Raw genomic sequence first — 13,259 nt, 5'->3', positions numbered from 1 at the left:
CAGGGTGGTAAAATTTTACATTTTTTCCCATATTTTGCGTTTTTTCACGTATGCCTTACGTTAAATTTTTGAAATTTTATACGCCTATTTATTCTAAGACTCCCTACAACAAAATATCAAAATCGTCGATAGCCATACACAGTGTGTTAGGTCTCTATAAGGCATGCAATATTTTATGCTTTTTGCCTTTTTTGGAACACCCTGTATGAATTTGATATCAATTTTAAGTTCTTTCTTCAGGTCTTTAGCTTTTTGGTTTCTGGCAGTATTTTCATTTCTTTCATCGTTTTTTGTCAAATTTGCAGGAATATCTATCAATGCAAATTAATCATTCAGTGCTTTCTACATGAAATTGGGCCATATAATACGAATTTTCCTGAGGAGGGATTGAAAGTTACCTGTGGCTCCCGTCAGCAGAACCGCGTGATCTACATTAATTAATCTCTCCGTGATGTAGCCGAATTTTACAGTATCCAGAGTAGGCACTAAAATGTCAAAAAATGGTGTTTCTTTGCCGTACTGAAAACGGGGAATTATTTTCTCCCAGGGAGTCAGTCGCTTGCTTTGCACGTCTATGTAAATATTCCAAATATTTTGGCCAGGAGGCAGTCTGATTGATTAAAGAGAGTACAATATCGTTTGAAAGTTGGTATAGAGTGTGATTGAAATTTTCCAACCTCGCATCATTGCATTCCTCAAATTGCCCCTGCAGGAAAACTTCAAATTTTTCCCTGCTTTCGTGCGTTATGTTCCCACACAACCCCCACGCATAAGAAAAGATGAAAACTTGACAAACAAAGCAACGAACTTCGGATTTTTCTCGTATGTTCTCCATTGCCCCCGGTAAAAGTAGATGACTCTGAATCAGGGAACAAATCATCCTCACTTTGGATATATCCACCTAACGGAACGTGTTATTTAACTTAATTTAAAAAGTCGTGAATGACTGTACCTGATGAATCACATATGCACAGTTTTTTTTGAGGAAGTCAAAACCGTCTTGCATGTAAGTGCTAAATAGCCCTAGCAGAAATGCTTTCAATTCGCTGTTCAATAAATCATCCCTGATGGTGTTTATCCATGATCTCACACAGGGCATCCAAGTTAAATTTTCCGAGTCCACATATACCATTCCACATCTAAAACAATATTTTCAGCACATGATCCTGTATAGGTCTCAGAACAATTAGCAACTTTACAATGAATGCGGGAGTCTGTAGAGTGTGTAAAATTGAAATAATCTAGACCAAATATATTTCTGAACAATTTGGAGACTGCAAATTTACAGTGCAGTCGCAGAAAGAGTTTTGATTCATGGCTTATGTATCGTAAAATAACCGTTATTCTCATAATTTTCTGGGATATTATCACGCAAAAATTTTCCACTGAAACCTATCTTCCTGTTAGTGTTAACTTCAGGTTCACCCCTAAATTAGGCACCACACCTGCTGACAGTAGAAGGAGAAGCCTGCGCTAAATCCTGCACCTCAAACACCATGCGAACATTCGCAGTCAGCTTTATTCTCTCAGAATTAGCCAGGCATAGCGTTTTATTATCATCCAACACCGTGTTCAAATTCTCTACCCAGACTGCGTCCACTGGACCGTCAAGGATAATCCATTGATAATCTTTTGTCAGAGACTAAAATTTTGATTGTGCTTATTGAAACTTCTTTATACAATTTAGCAACCATATACCTCTACAGCTGTTCGCATCACAATGCCTATCAAACCGTCCTTCCACTCCAAAGTAAAAGGGTTCACTTCTCCATAGAGTTCACATGCTGAGACAGCTTTTGGGTTCATGATAAATGTGCGTACTCCCTGGTAATAAGGTTCTTTTTCGCTCATTCTTGTTAAAGACCAGTTCAAAGTCTATATTTGAAAACAAACTTTAACAGTTTTGAGTTAAGGTTGAAGTTCGTACTTTTAAAATGGTAGTTTTTCCTCCTCCGGCGGGCCCCACTAACATAACCCCCCAGCGAATAATCATTGTTTCATGCAACTGGATAACTTTATGTATCATACAGTCTTCGGGCTGCAAATTATTTGTTTTCATCACTTTCACCATAGTGTCCCTCAAGACTCCGTAATCTTTTGTTGAAAGCTCAGTGCCAGGAAATAAATCTTGCAGGATTTCCTTAAGATACCAAAAAACTTAATAAAGTATCTTTACATATTTTTTGAATTACCTGAAACAATACTGCGTCATTCGACAAAAACTTAGGCAAATTGCTATCCCTAAGGGCGCAAATGAGCATTACATCCTCACTTTGGTCCGGGTTGGCCCTCTTTATGGATCCGGCTGTCGTCAACACGCTCTTCACTGCCCTCATTCCGAAATCATAATGATCCTGTTGGGATAATTGCTCTCTGCACAATTGATGCATTCGCACGATCTTCCTAGATAAATTTTTTGACGTTTCAAATCCCTCGGAATACAAAATAACCTCAGCAATAAGGCCGTAATCCGGGGCCATCATCGATATGGGTCTAAACAGGACTTTCAGATTGTCTGGCAGTTCCGTCCTTCCGGCATAGTCAGTATTCATGGTGATGAAAACGGCACATTTTTGGACCAGTTTGATTTCTCGACTTTCGAACATGAACCTTAAAGAAGTTTTCGATTGCATTTGAACACCACCAAAAGACGATAAAAAGATTTACCTGGAGAGCTTGGTAGCTTTAGCATTCTTAATGGTGATTAACTGCTGGGCAATAACAGAGAGCACTTTAATGTCGATTCGATTGAATTCGTCGAAGCAGCACCAGGCGCCCGATTGGACCAGTCCGGAAAAAAATCGGCCCATCATCTTGTAGTCCAAGCCCTCGAAGCAGTTGAAAACGATGCATTGAATGGCTAGGGCTTTAGCTAGGTCTTTAATGGTTTCGGTTTTGCCAGTTCCTGCAGGACCTGCAAGAGCTCCTCCTGTAGACGAGAGATATCATTCGTGGAAACCTTGTTTATTCAAATCGTCTTTCTATGAAGGGCAGCGAAATTTTTAACGTTAAAATACACGTAAATATGTATCTGTCCCCTTTAGGCTTATATGCTCCCAGGTATGCCACTGACTTTTTTTTATAAATTCATATAAAAATTACACTACAAAAATTATTTTATTCAGGTTCATTTGGATTATTGTAAGTCCTTCGAGGATGCTACGAAAAGTTTATGATATGAAGTAACATACCCAAATCCAACTGCAAAGCTCCCATAAGACACAAGTAGCATCTGTCGGTTAATGGGGTGATAACGAGCACTCCTCCAGCACCTAGATACTCGTACCCATAGCGATAAGAAACGCTGGACATTTTAGCCACGCAGTCATCAATGTTTTCCAGCCAATAGTAGCGTAGCACTTTAAGCCACTCAAAGTTGTTGCTGCGCAAAAATATATCTCAAATAATATTAGTTTTCTTTAAAATAAAAAAAAAAACCTGTGCGAGACTTTTCTTTTGACTATATTTCTTATGATGTCCCTGGCGTGCACGTCTATGGTGATTAGAGCGATAAGAATTTTTCTGGTAACTGCAGACAAGTCAGTTCGTATTAGAACAGCTAAATCGTCCAAATCCTGTTTAAACTGGTTTCTGAGTACAAACTGAATTAAATAAATGCGTTAATTACCTTAATGCATTTTTGTTCGTACTGCTCCATTTCCTTCGCAGCATTTTTACTCGCATCCAAAATTTCATGCACGCCTCTGGCCCACATAATTTGGGACACTGTAAGGACGATCTGATTGGGGTGACAAATCACCCATTCGATTCTTGGTTTTTGCATGTAATGGTTTATTGAAATCTAAAATAGGAATAATCTTAAAACTCTTCAGGATAATGAAAACAAAGCTCGCCTTCATGCATTTTCTTAAGCTGAGACTCATAGACTTCTCCACTTGTCCCAGCCAATCCTCGACGGTTCCTCGAGTTTTTAGGCCCTTTCTCAACTGCACCCGCTCACCTTCAGGGCTTATCATGGCTATAATATCAGTGGTGGGGACCGTTATAGGTTCCTTTCTCCCTTTAACCCTCTTTTGTGTGTCTTTTCCTGTATCATAAAAGCCCATTTAAATCAGTTATTTAGAAGTTTAAGTTTCCAACCTTCATCCACAGGCTTCACGCCGAATTCCAATTGGGCGATAGCTTCGAAGCACTTTCTTAAATGAGGCTGAACTGCATATGGGTTCCTAATATGAAATTTATTAGATTTTTGATAGTTTTATTGAATTGAGTGTTGCCTTGTTTGGGCGAAGATGTCCAGAAGTTCACCGTTGGAAAGGAAATAAAATCGGGGAAATGCCATTCTTTTTGTGTCCAGATAAGATTCCAGACACTTCATAATCTGTTCCAGAAGAGCATTGTTTCTTTGGAGGGTCTCCAAAAGGCCTCGCTGCAGTGTGACTTCCAAGACCGAAGGCATCTAAGGGGGAAATTTGTTAAAACTGTAAAGTAGTGACCTCATTTTCAAAAATTTTAAATCTCATTAATTATGGAAAAGTGAGTTTCTTAAAAAGGGAGAAACGAAATTAAAATGTCAATTCTTCTAAGTTACCCTAGAAATATCACCTTTGAAACTATGAAACTCCACAACAGTGAGAGACTTCATCGTTTGAGAACTTAAATGTCCAAAAATATACAGGGTGTTGGATTTAGAAATACTAGTTTTGAGACCTTGGAAATCATGTACCACTACTACTATGTGCTAAAATAGCAGTTTATCCAGGAAAATGATAAAAATGCTAATAGACCGATAGGTAAAAACGCACCACTTTCGATACAGGGTAGCCAATATTCATATTTTAGGTTTTTTTCACATATGCCTTGAATTAAATTTTTGAAGCTTCGTGCACGTATTTTTCTTAAGACGAAATGTCACAATTGTCGATAGTTGTATACAGGGAGTTATGCTTTTTTGGGTCATGTACTACTCAATGCTGTGTATAAATTTTTTTGGAACATTCCGTATATATTGACACCAGATTTAAATTATTTCTTTAATTTTTAGGTTTTTTGGTCTTTTTCAATATTTTCACATTTTTCACTGTTTCGAATTTTGTTTTGAATTTTCGAAATTTTTCCTCAAGACGCATGTCACAAAAACCTAAAATTTGAGAAAAATGTAGAAGTTTACCACACTGTAGATCGAAAATGATGTGCTTTTGACCGTGAGTCTGTAAGCATTTTTTAGTATTGTACAGAGTACTGTCGCTCCGTGAAATATTTCCATGATGATATATGTTACACCCTGTAGATTGAAATTAATTTTCACGATATTATTACTACAGTTTTCATGCCTCACCGTAACAGTGTGCGTCATTATATACTTCCACGACTTATCCACAATAAAGAACAATTTTGCCTCGTTTGGGAAATGCCTTTGAATACCAGACGCCGAAAAAATCACTTGCAAATGCAGCCACCTTTGCTGGCACATCGTCCACTCATCCTAAAACCAGATTTCAGCCTAAAGTCCCATTTAAACCTCTGCAAATCCGTCGCTTTTACCAGAGTCTGAGAGAACAAATTCAAATTCATCTGCCATTGCTCCACTCGGGCCCGAATGGGCCCCACATGCTTGGAACTGGCAATGGTTGTTATGTTGATGTTGGTCTCATCCAGCACAGTATGAATATGCTCCAGAGAACCGAGGATATGCACATTTTTGGCGTATTTGTGGGGGATGACGATATATTCCAGCCCCTTCCAGGCCTCCTCCACTTTCTGGAGAAGAGTCTCAAGAGCTGCCTCGCTGCTAGCTTGCCAGGAGATCTCCATCAGGTCTTCAGGATAGTTGAAGACATTAAGATCCTCTAACAGTTCTAAAGTCACCATTTCATCTCTCATGAATTTGTGGTTCAAGGTATCTTCCAAGCGGCTCCAATGACGGGGCTTCATGGTGGGATTGCGTAGGTACCTTATCACTGGTAGCTTTAATTCTGTTTTTAGTTTTTCGTTATTAAATTTAAAAAAAATGTATATATACCTTTTCTGTCATTAGTTGGACTTCGTCTTTAAGTTTTGGTACTATTAAGTTGGGGGGCAAGCCTTGTTCCAATTGTTCGATGCTCTTAGCATTTTTGGCGATGAATAAACTCATATCTTCCACGTTTAGAGTGTTGAAGTCACAAAGATACCATTCGCCTACAGTTTTAGCCCAGGAGTCCGCACTTTCCCATAAGAGCTGTCGCAATTTTACATCGTTCATTGCGTCGTCAAGCACATCAAAGTGGAATACTTCAAGCTGCGGTGCTATGCAAAGTTACATAGATGTATTGAGAAGATTTAGCGTTAAATACCTGAAATTGCCTTTGATAGTCCTTATACTCTTTAGCTTTGAGCTTGCAAGCTACTAGACGCTCACAGAGATCTGCCAGGAAATCTGTGACTTCGTCAATATTCGAATTGATATCATGCAACCAAGGTTGCTATTGGGAAGAGGTAATTAAACGATCTCCAGCAAAAACTTAAATTAGAGCTTACCACATATTCATCTTTAATGCCTTCAACTTTCCAAATCAACGCACTAATATCTTTATTGAGCTGGTCACTGAAGGCTTTGGATACCTTTCCAGTCTCTTCAATCTTACTATTTACCAAGTTCCGCAAGTTCCCCAAAGACTCACTTAAGCCCAGATAATCGGTCATTTCGTCTTCGGGAACGTGAATGGTAAAGTCCTCGGTAATATCATACAGTTCTTTGCAATAGTCCAGAACTTCCTTCATATTGTCCACTTTAGCGGTGGCTTCTTTGAGGTATTCTAGGTATTTTACAAAATCCACCGTGGCCACGGGATCTTGCTGGAGGTAGTTTGCGGCTTCTTCTACTCTTTGAATTAGTTCTGAGACTTTTTCTCTACCAATGCTAGTAACATTTTCAAGAGAAAGACATTTCACTTATCCAAGGAATGAAAAACCGAATAGATTCAAATTTTAAAGAAATTTCGGAGATATATCGCCTTTGAGCACCTACAACTCGATTCTCGTGCAAATAAGATGGTCTCGGAAGTGTCCCATATAATATTTCAGAACTTATAACCCCCCTAGTTGTGGGTTCTCACTATAAAATCCTCTTCGAAATGGTTTTTTTTCAGGTAATTTTCCGCTGAAGTGCCGGTATATCGAAAATGATTCAAACTGCGATTTTCGGGTGGTCAGTAATGGAAGAAGGAGAAAAATCACGAACTTTTTAACATACTTTTTTTACCTATAAAAAAACTGTGGTAAACTCATCAAATCCTCACAACATTTTACACCCCTAAAAGAACTTGCTCTACGTCACTGACTTATTCGCGAACGAAACACCTCGTTCTTTTAAATAACTGCATTATATATGTATATTAACTTCATCGTAAAGTCCAGCGGCGAGCAGAATTTTAAATCTACGTGAACAAAACACGATAAAACTAATTTTCATATTAATTGTTTAAATATTTTGTTGCTACAAAAGAGAAAGCTATGCGCCACTGAGTTTGCGTAGGAAGCCGACTCGCATTCTTCTAAATATTTACAAAATGTATCAACTTTATCAAATGAAAAGCAGAGGCGTGTTGAATTTTGATTACGCGCCTTCAAAAATACTAGAAAACCAATCGAAAATTGTTATTTTAATATTTTATGGCTGTAAAGAAAGTCAGCCTACGCCAATGAATTTCTCCATGAAATGACTCCTCGTTTTTATAAAAAATAATTAAAGATAATTCTACGCCAATGACTTTTGGTATAGTCATGCTTTGTCATGGTAAAGGGAAAATTTAGACCGCGATTTGAAGAATCGAAAAGATTAAAATAGTAATTTCGACCAAATTTTCTTCAAAACACTGCATTTGAAATACTGTACCTCCATTGCGGTGAGATTTAGGTATAGGTACGTCCGTGCATACTGAAAAAATCTCCATGATTTATGGATTTCAAATACGCAAAAATATACAGAGAACAACATCAAAAAAGCCAATTTTTACGCCTCTAGCTTAAAAAAAAATTAATTAGAGGTAATCTACTAATTCTAAAATGAGTTGGACTTCTTCCGAGGCTTGTCCTCCACCAATTTATGTAAATTGTATCGGTACTTAGGCGATGTTAAATTATAATTACCATGGAATCACGTTTTTAACAATATTCAGCAATCCGGTCGGTTCCGGCAAGGCCCTACTCTTGAAGCCATTGAGCATTAAGTAAAGTAATCCCAAAGGTTGGGTTTGGATGATACCATCGATTATGAGTATTTCAGACTGGTAGCGGGTGCACATGTTTCTGAAGTGCTCGGCAACTAAAAATCTACATAACTCCTTAAGATCAAACACAAAACTAGGAACTTGCCAGTTTCCTTTTCAATATCCCCCTCGGTCACCAACAAATCTTCAGCAAAGAACTCTCGGACAGGGTCCAGACGTTCCACATATAAGCCAGCGGCCTCGTAATTGGTGTCGAAATATTTGAAGACTCTGTTTAGTTCGAATTCCAAGTGTTCATCCGTTCCGAGGAAGAATTCCAATGATGGACCCCGACCACAGATGCGGTCTTCGATTTTCCCATTGATCACGGGCCTTAGAGAGAAGAGATCGGTAATTAAACACGTAAGATTGCGATTTTAACGTACATAGTGAAAGGGGAGTAAAACGGATCAGCAATAAAAGACTTCACTTTCTTGCAATGTTGCTCCCAAAGCTCGATTGTCTGCCTGAGAATGCTCTTAGAGACCTCCAGTGAGGGATCCAGCTTGATTTTCTCAGGCTCCAGAGTCACGTTAACGACAAACAATGGCAACTAAATTACACCAAAAACATTCAAAAATACTTCGATAGTAATTAATCTGCTTGACTCACAGTGGGGTCTCTGGGGTCTCTGTTGTCCTCCAACAAGGAGTTCAACTCCGCCTTTTCCAAGAGTTCTGTTCTGGGCAGGTACTTTGAGTGAGTTTTAAATAGACTGTTCAAATCATTAATGCTGTTTATGAACAGCCGATGAAGCATGTTTATAGACATATAGTCTACAAGCATTATATACGCAGCTAATCTTTGGCAAAACTTCTTTTTGCTGGTCTGTGCTATGTATGAAGCTTTGTGTTTTCTGCGTCTCTTTTGGTCTGTTTTTAGATTAATGTTAAGAAGTATGAACTTTTTAAAAATATACCTTTCTCTTGCTCATCCACTATAGGCTCATCAGCAGTAAAACCCCTCGCAAGCAAAGCTCGATGGCAGGCATTGAAAACGATTTCTTTGGTCAAATTGTGAATCTCTGACGTTTTTTCTTGAATGAGATTCAATTTCTCCATCTAAAATTACGATTTTTCTTGCAATTTGTCGAATATTTAGTAACATACCTGATTATCAATAAAGTGAATCAGCCAAACATTCTTCTTTTCGCTAAGATCTACGAAACTAGAGTCCATCATTTTGTAGAACATGTATTGAATGTCCAACAAACCCTGTCTCAGAAATGGGTTCAGAAGGAACATGTTCTGAGCGAGATGCTTTTGAGCTGCAGTGTATTTGGAGTAAATTATGTTCTTGCGCCATACGTAAAAACCCTTAAAAAAACACTCTGAATGACCATCTGGATACTAAGATGTATTATTGTTGTATAGAATTTTTGATAGTCTTTATAGGTGAACTAGGCTATTAATTGTCTTCAGTATAGACATGGAGATTCCCTACTTGAATTCCTAGATTTTAAGAATCTTTGAAAATACACAATACAGTCGTAATGTATGGGAATTAAATTCATTTTTATTCTTTAATATTATTATTTAACTTTCAACTGGCTCTCTATAAGGCCTACGTCACTGATATTTCCAGTTTCCAAGCTGATTTTTCTTATATACCTTCTTAAATTTTCAACATTTTCAAAAATAAATCAGAGTCGTACTACATAGTAATAAAAATAGTGTTAAACTCTGCTCTTTCAAAGCTCGAAACTTTCATCACAAACCCTTCGATTTTCCGAATGTTCACCTTCCACTTCCGGAAATTCCTAAAAGTCCTAATAGTCATCAACTTCTGGAACATGTCATACTCGTTCTCCCATTTATCCAGAGAGGTGAAAGTCGCCTCACTCCTGACATGCTGCATCACCCCCCTGGCGCTCATGGTGAAAAAGTTGTTTTTGTCCACATCTTCGTAGCTCACAACCCTGGAACGTGCTGTGATTGAAAAGAAATCAAAATCTTGCTGCATGTAAAAACTACTTCAGCAAGTAGGGGTTGAAAAGCTCGGAGCTTTTGGGTACTGCGTACGTGAAATACACGAAAAACCCATCAGTGGATTTTCTCATTTTCGCAATCCATTCTTTTTGGTCAGCAACTTGCTCCAATTTTAGAAAGCCTGTTGGTTTTGGCCTGTAAATCTCAAAAGTAATCTATATGGTTCAAATTTGAATCATTTTCGTACTGGTCATCGATTGTATGATCACGAAATTGCACTCCAGTGGTGATTCTTAAGTTCGATATTCTACTGTGGGTCCCTAAATGAAATTCATTTCAGTTGAGATATAGTTCTGCAATTTTCCTCTTACCAGATACAGTGGGTGTTCTAGAGTCAATGGGCGGTAGTTTCCGCCTTTTAGTTAAGATATTTTCTTGCGATTTTTTAATGCCGGTCTAAAATCAATTTGTTTGAGCATAAATTTAATAAAAACAAAGAAAAGAAAAATACTAAAGAGGCAACTTTCTCGAGTTTGAACTCAATTTTCTCCAATAGCTGCTTGTGAGGGGTGTGCATAGGTACTTCATTGGGACCGCTCATCCTAAAAGATTTAATATCTCAGTTTTAACAGAAAAAAAAACAAGCTAAGATCATTAGAAATACTCAAAAATACATTCAATTATTTCCGACTAGTACAATGCGTATATTTTTGACTATTTAAAATCGTTTTAACTCTCTGTTTTAACAGACTTAAAGATGTTTTAACCACCACCACATCAACCGTTAATTAACGGTATTTTATAGTAAGTAAACTTATTCATTTCACCATCTTTTCTCGCATTTTCCGGCCTCCCTAAACTAAACTCTCTCTTTAAAATGCCTCTCATTATTTGACGTCAATAATCTAAATTTTTAAGTATGCATGCATTTACCCTTGTGTAGTTGATACAGGTGGGGCGCATATCACACGTCTACCTAGACTCGTGCTGACCCTGAAGTTCGTCTTGGAGCTGCTCCTCTCTCTCTGCGAACCAGAGGAGCCGCCCCTATTGCCCGAATGCCCCTCCGTTTCGGTAGAAGGAGAGACCGTACAATAGCCCTCCACTTCCCAAGAAACGTACTCAGATATGATTTACAGACTTTTTTATTTTTAAAAATAAAATTTTTTACGCTTAGAAAAACTGCTAATTGAAATGTTTATTTTCATTGGGGTTGTTAGACGTTGCTATGGAAGCAAGTCCTCACCCTCTGGGGCTCTAAGGAGCTGTCTCCGTCACCCGAATCCCATTTGGTTTCGATGAAGAGGGTCGTAGCACAATAATTTTCTACTCTATAAAAAAATGTTCTATGATATGATTAATCTTTTTATATGCAAAGAAACGGCCGATTGGGGTGCTTAATTTTGTTGAAGTTATTAGGCGTTGCTATAAATCAGTGAAGGCGGGATGAAAGAGGAAAATATGAAAACAATTATTACAGAACTGTTTGCATGCATTTTATTAATTAATAATTTTAACCCAAACACTGAAATTCTGGCACTATAAATAAGAATATATAAGCTTGAAAGTCCTTTATCGTTGTTCCTGGATTCCATAGCAAAATATCGTCATAATAATTCCATTTTCAGGCATCCTTCAGATCCATTAAGGAGAAAACCAAATTTAAGCAGTTGCTTGTTGTCTAGTTGTCTGCTCAGTGGTCACAGACTGTGCATCTGGTTCTTTTTCGTTTATGGCTAACCAAGGTAATCTTTTCTGCAGTTCAATCCTTCAAAAAAACCTCTACGAATATTATCTTCAATATATTTTACTCACCTGAATTTAGGATGGCTAATGGCATAAATATAAGGATCAATACACGCCACTAATTTGCAATTTAAAGCTGGAATCATGGACACTGCTGGGGTGAGTAATGTTTGATCTCCAAATGCTCCTATCAGTGCTAAAACTGCGTAAGGAGTCCATGACACCACAAACATGAAACATATAGTAATGGCTGCTTTGGCTATTCTCAACTCTGCAGACTCAGCATTTTGTTGCTGATTAGCTCTCAGAGACTCTACATTCATCTTTTTTGCCTTCAAATCGCTTTAATATAATTGTTGGAATCAAATAAAGTAAGTCGTACTTGCTCCCGTAGGGCCTTCTCATGACTGAAAACTTTGCTCACAATCTTGCTATAAAAGTAGATTATCATAAGCATGGGAATGACATAAGAGAATGTGAAAATTGCTCCCACGAAAAGGCGATTATCGAAGCTTCTGTTCAGGTAATCAAAAGAGCAAGCAGTGAGAAATCCCTCTAAATAAGAATTACATAAGCAAACGTTCAAATATAATGAAAATTTTGCTTCACCTGGAACAAATCGTCCCCAAATTTCCATCGCAGGCAAAACAGTCCATGGAATAGTATAAAACCAAATAAATAATACCATCACTAAAGCTTTAGTCCTGGTAATTTTGCCATCAAAAGGCCTGGTGATGGTCGTATATCTATCATAGGCTATAGCAGCATTTGTCATACCTTTAAAGCTTAAATTAAACTAAACAAGTAAACTAATTATCATTTCTATGCCTACCTGCACCAATCCCTGAAAGAGCCCCCATGCCGGCAAAAATTTGGCACCCCATAGGTCCTAAGGCGAACCCATAATGAAAAGAATTATAGAGAAATATTGGGGATTTCAGCATCATTACAAAGTCGCAAAATGCTAAGTTCACCACAAACATGTTGGAGGCAGTTCGCAAAGGCTTTGCCCTAGAGAAATGATTAATTATTTATTGAAAACTCGTATTAAATCTTACGTGGTGAAAATCCATAGTACCAAACCATTGCCCACAAATGAAGCTAGAAAAAAGAACACATAAATCATGCCAAGTAGGAGGTGAAGGCTTTTAGGAGGGGCTGGGTAGATTAACCAATGTTCTGGAATGTGAATTAAGTCCTCAGGGCCTAAATCCCATCCCAAATTATGAGAAATTCCTGCATCTTTGGTTCTAAAAATTGTTTATTTTAGGCAAATTTTTCCAATTTTGGTAAAGTTACCTTGCTTCATAATAGGAGACACTTGTCCAGTTGAAAAGACTCATTTTACATTGAGCCTTTTAAGCTGGTACAATTA

The 13,259-nt window shown here is 37.8% G+C and overlaps 3 protein-coding genes across 3 annotated transcripts in view; 1 reads left to right on the top strand and 2 right to left on the bottom strand.

Annotated features, from left to right (window-relative positions):
• Dhc16F (Dynein heavy chain at 16F) overlaps positions 1-11,733 on the bottom strand; it is a 23,856-nt gene extending 12,123 nt beyond the window's left edge. Inside the window, exons 1-33 of the mRNA XM_066295403.1 lie at positions 11,657-11,733; positions 11,385-11,469; positions 11,072-11,259; positions 10,650-10,740; positions 10,510-10,594; positions 10,386-10,458; positions 10,184-10,333; positions 9,951-10,128; positions 9,320-9,526; positions 9,130-9,271; positions 8,823-9,082; positions 8,597-8,763; positions 8,317-8,543; positions 8,092-8,266; positions 6,481-6,862; positions 6,297-6,425; positions 5,984-6,241; positions 5,506-5,928; positions 5,300-5,446; positions 4,239-4,420; positions 4,102-4,187; positions 3,855-4,048; positions 3,629-3,802; positions 3,439-3,575; positions 3,192-3,382; positions 2,668-2,929; positions 2,193-2,610; positions 1,928-2,140; positions 1,699-1,875; positions 1,446-1,642; positions 953-1,139; positions 678-901; positions 399-610 (exon numbers count right to left, since the gene is read on the bottom strand). Coding sequence (XP_066151500.1) covers positions 399-610; positions 678-901; positions 953-1,139; positions 1,446-1,642; positions 1,699-1,875; positions 1,928-2,140; positions 2,193-2,610; positions 2,668-2,929; positions 3,192-3,382; positions 3,439-3,575; positions 3,629-3,802; positions 3,855-4,048; positions 4,102-4,187; positions 4,239-4,420; positions 5,300-5,446; positions 5,506-5,928; positions 5,984-6,241; positions 6,297-6,425; positions 6,481-6,862; positions 8,092-8,266; positions 8,317-8,543; positions 8,597-8,763; positions 8,823-9,082; positions 9,130-9,271; positions 9,320-9,526; positions 9,951-10,128; positions 10,184-10,333; positions 10,386-10,458; positions 10,510-10,594; positions 10,650-10,740; positions 11,072-11,259; positions 11,385-11,469; positions 11,657-11,733 — 6,298 coding nt within the window. The remainder of the gene's footprint in view (positions 1-398; positions 611-677; positions 902-952; positions 1,140-1,445; positions 1,643-1,698; positions 1,876-1,927; positions 2,141-2,192; positions 2,611-2,667; positions 2,930-3,191; positions 3,383-3,438; positions 3,576-3,628; positions 3,803-3,854; positions 4,049-4,101; positions 4,188-4,238; positions 4,421-5,299; positions 5,447-5,505; positions 5,929-5,983; positions 6,242-6,296; positions 6,426-6,480; positions 6,863-8,091; positions 8,267-8,316; positions 8,544-8,596; positions 8,764-8,822; positions 9,083-9,129; positions 9,272-9,319; positions 9,527-9,950; positions 10,129-10,183; positions 10,334-10,385; positions 10,459-10,509; positions 10,595-10,649; positions 10,741-11,071; positions 11,260-11,384; positions 11,470-11,656) is intronic.
• Positions 1-13,259, top strand: part of LOC136346197 (uncharacterized) — a 33,099-nt gene that overhangs the window by 10,947 nt on the left and 8,893 nt on the right. The window lies entirely within an intron of this gene.
• Positions 11,610-13,259, bottom strand: LOC136346200 (opsin, ultraviolet-sensitive-like). The gene is made up of 7 exons (XM_066295162.1): positions 13,184-13,259; positions 12,943-13,134; positions 12,717-12,895; positions 12,494-12,661; positions 12,267-12,439; positions 11,954-12,216; positions 11,610-11,906 (listed from the first exon to the last, which is right to left on the bottom strand). The coding sequence occupies exons 1-7, from the start codon at positions 13,225-13,227 to the stop codon at positions 11,801-11,803; spliced, it is 1,125 nt and encodes a 374-aa protein (XP_066151259.1). The 5' UTR covers positions 13,228-13,259; the 3' UTR covers positions 11,610-11,800.

This window comes from Euwallacea fornicatus, chromosome 22 (assembly GCF_040115645.1).
Source record: "Euwallacea fornicatus isolate EFF26 chromosome 22, ASM4011564v1, whole genome shotgun sequence".
NCBI classification, from domain to species: domain Eukaryota; kingdom Metazoa; phylum Arthropoda; class Insecta; order Coleoptera; family Curculionidae; genus Euwallacea; species Euwallacea fornicatus.
The sequence above is the reverse complement of the archived record's forward strand: the minus strand, read 5'-3'. Positions and strand labels throughout refer to the sequence as shown.

What these genes read in the sequence shown, in the direction of transcription:
- LOC136346200 (XM_066295162.1), bottom strand. Translation starts at nt 13,227, where the DNA reads ATGAGTCTTTTCAACTGGACAAGTGTCTCCTATTATGAAGCAAG. An exon ending in GTCTCCTATTATGAAGCAAG is followed by an intron (nt 13,135 to 13,183) that starts GTAACTTTACCA and finishes AACAATTTTTAG; the next exon opens with AACCAAAGATGCAGGAATTT. An exon ending in GTACTATGGATTTTCACCAC is followed by an intron (nt 12,896 to 12,942) that starts GTAAGATTTAAT and finishes TCATTTCTCTAG; the next exon opens with GGCAAAGCCTTTGCGAACTG.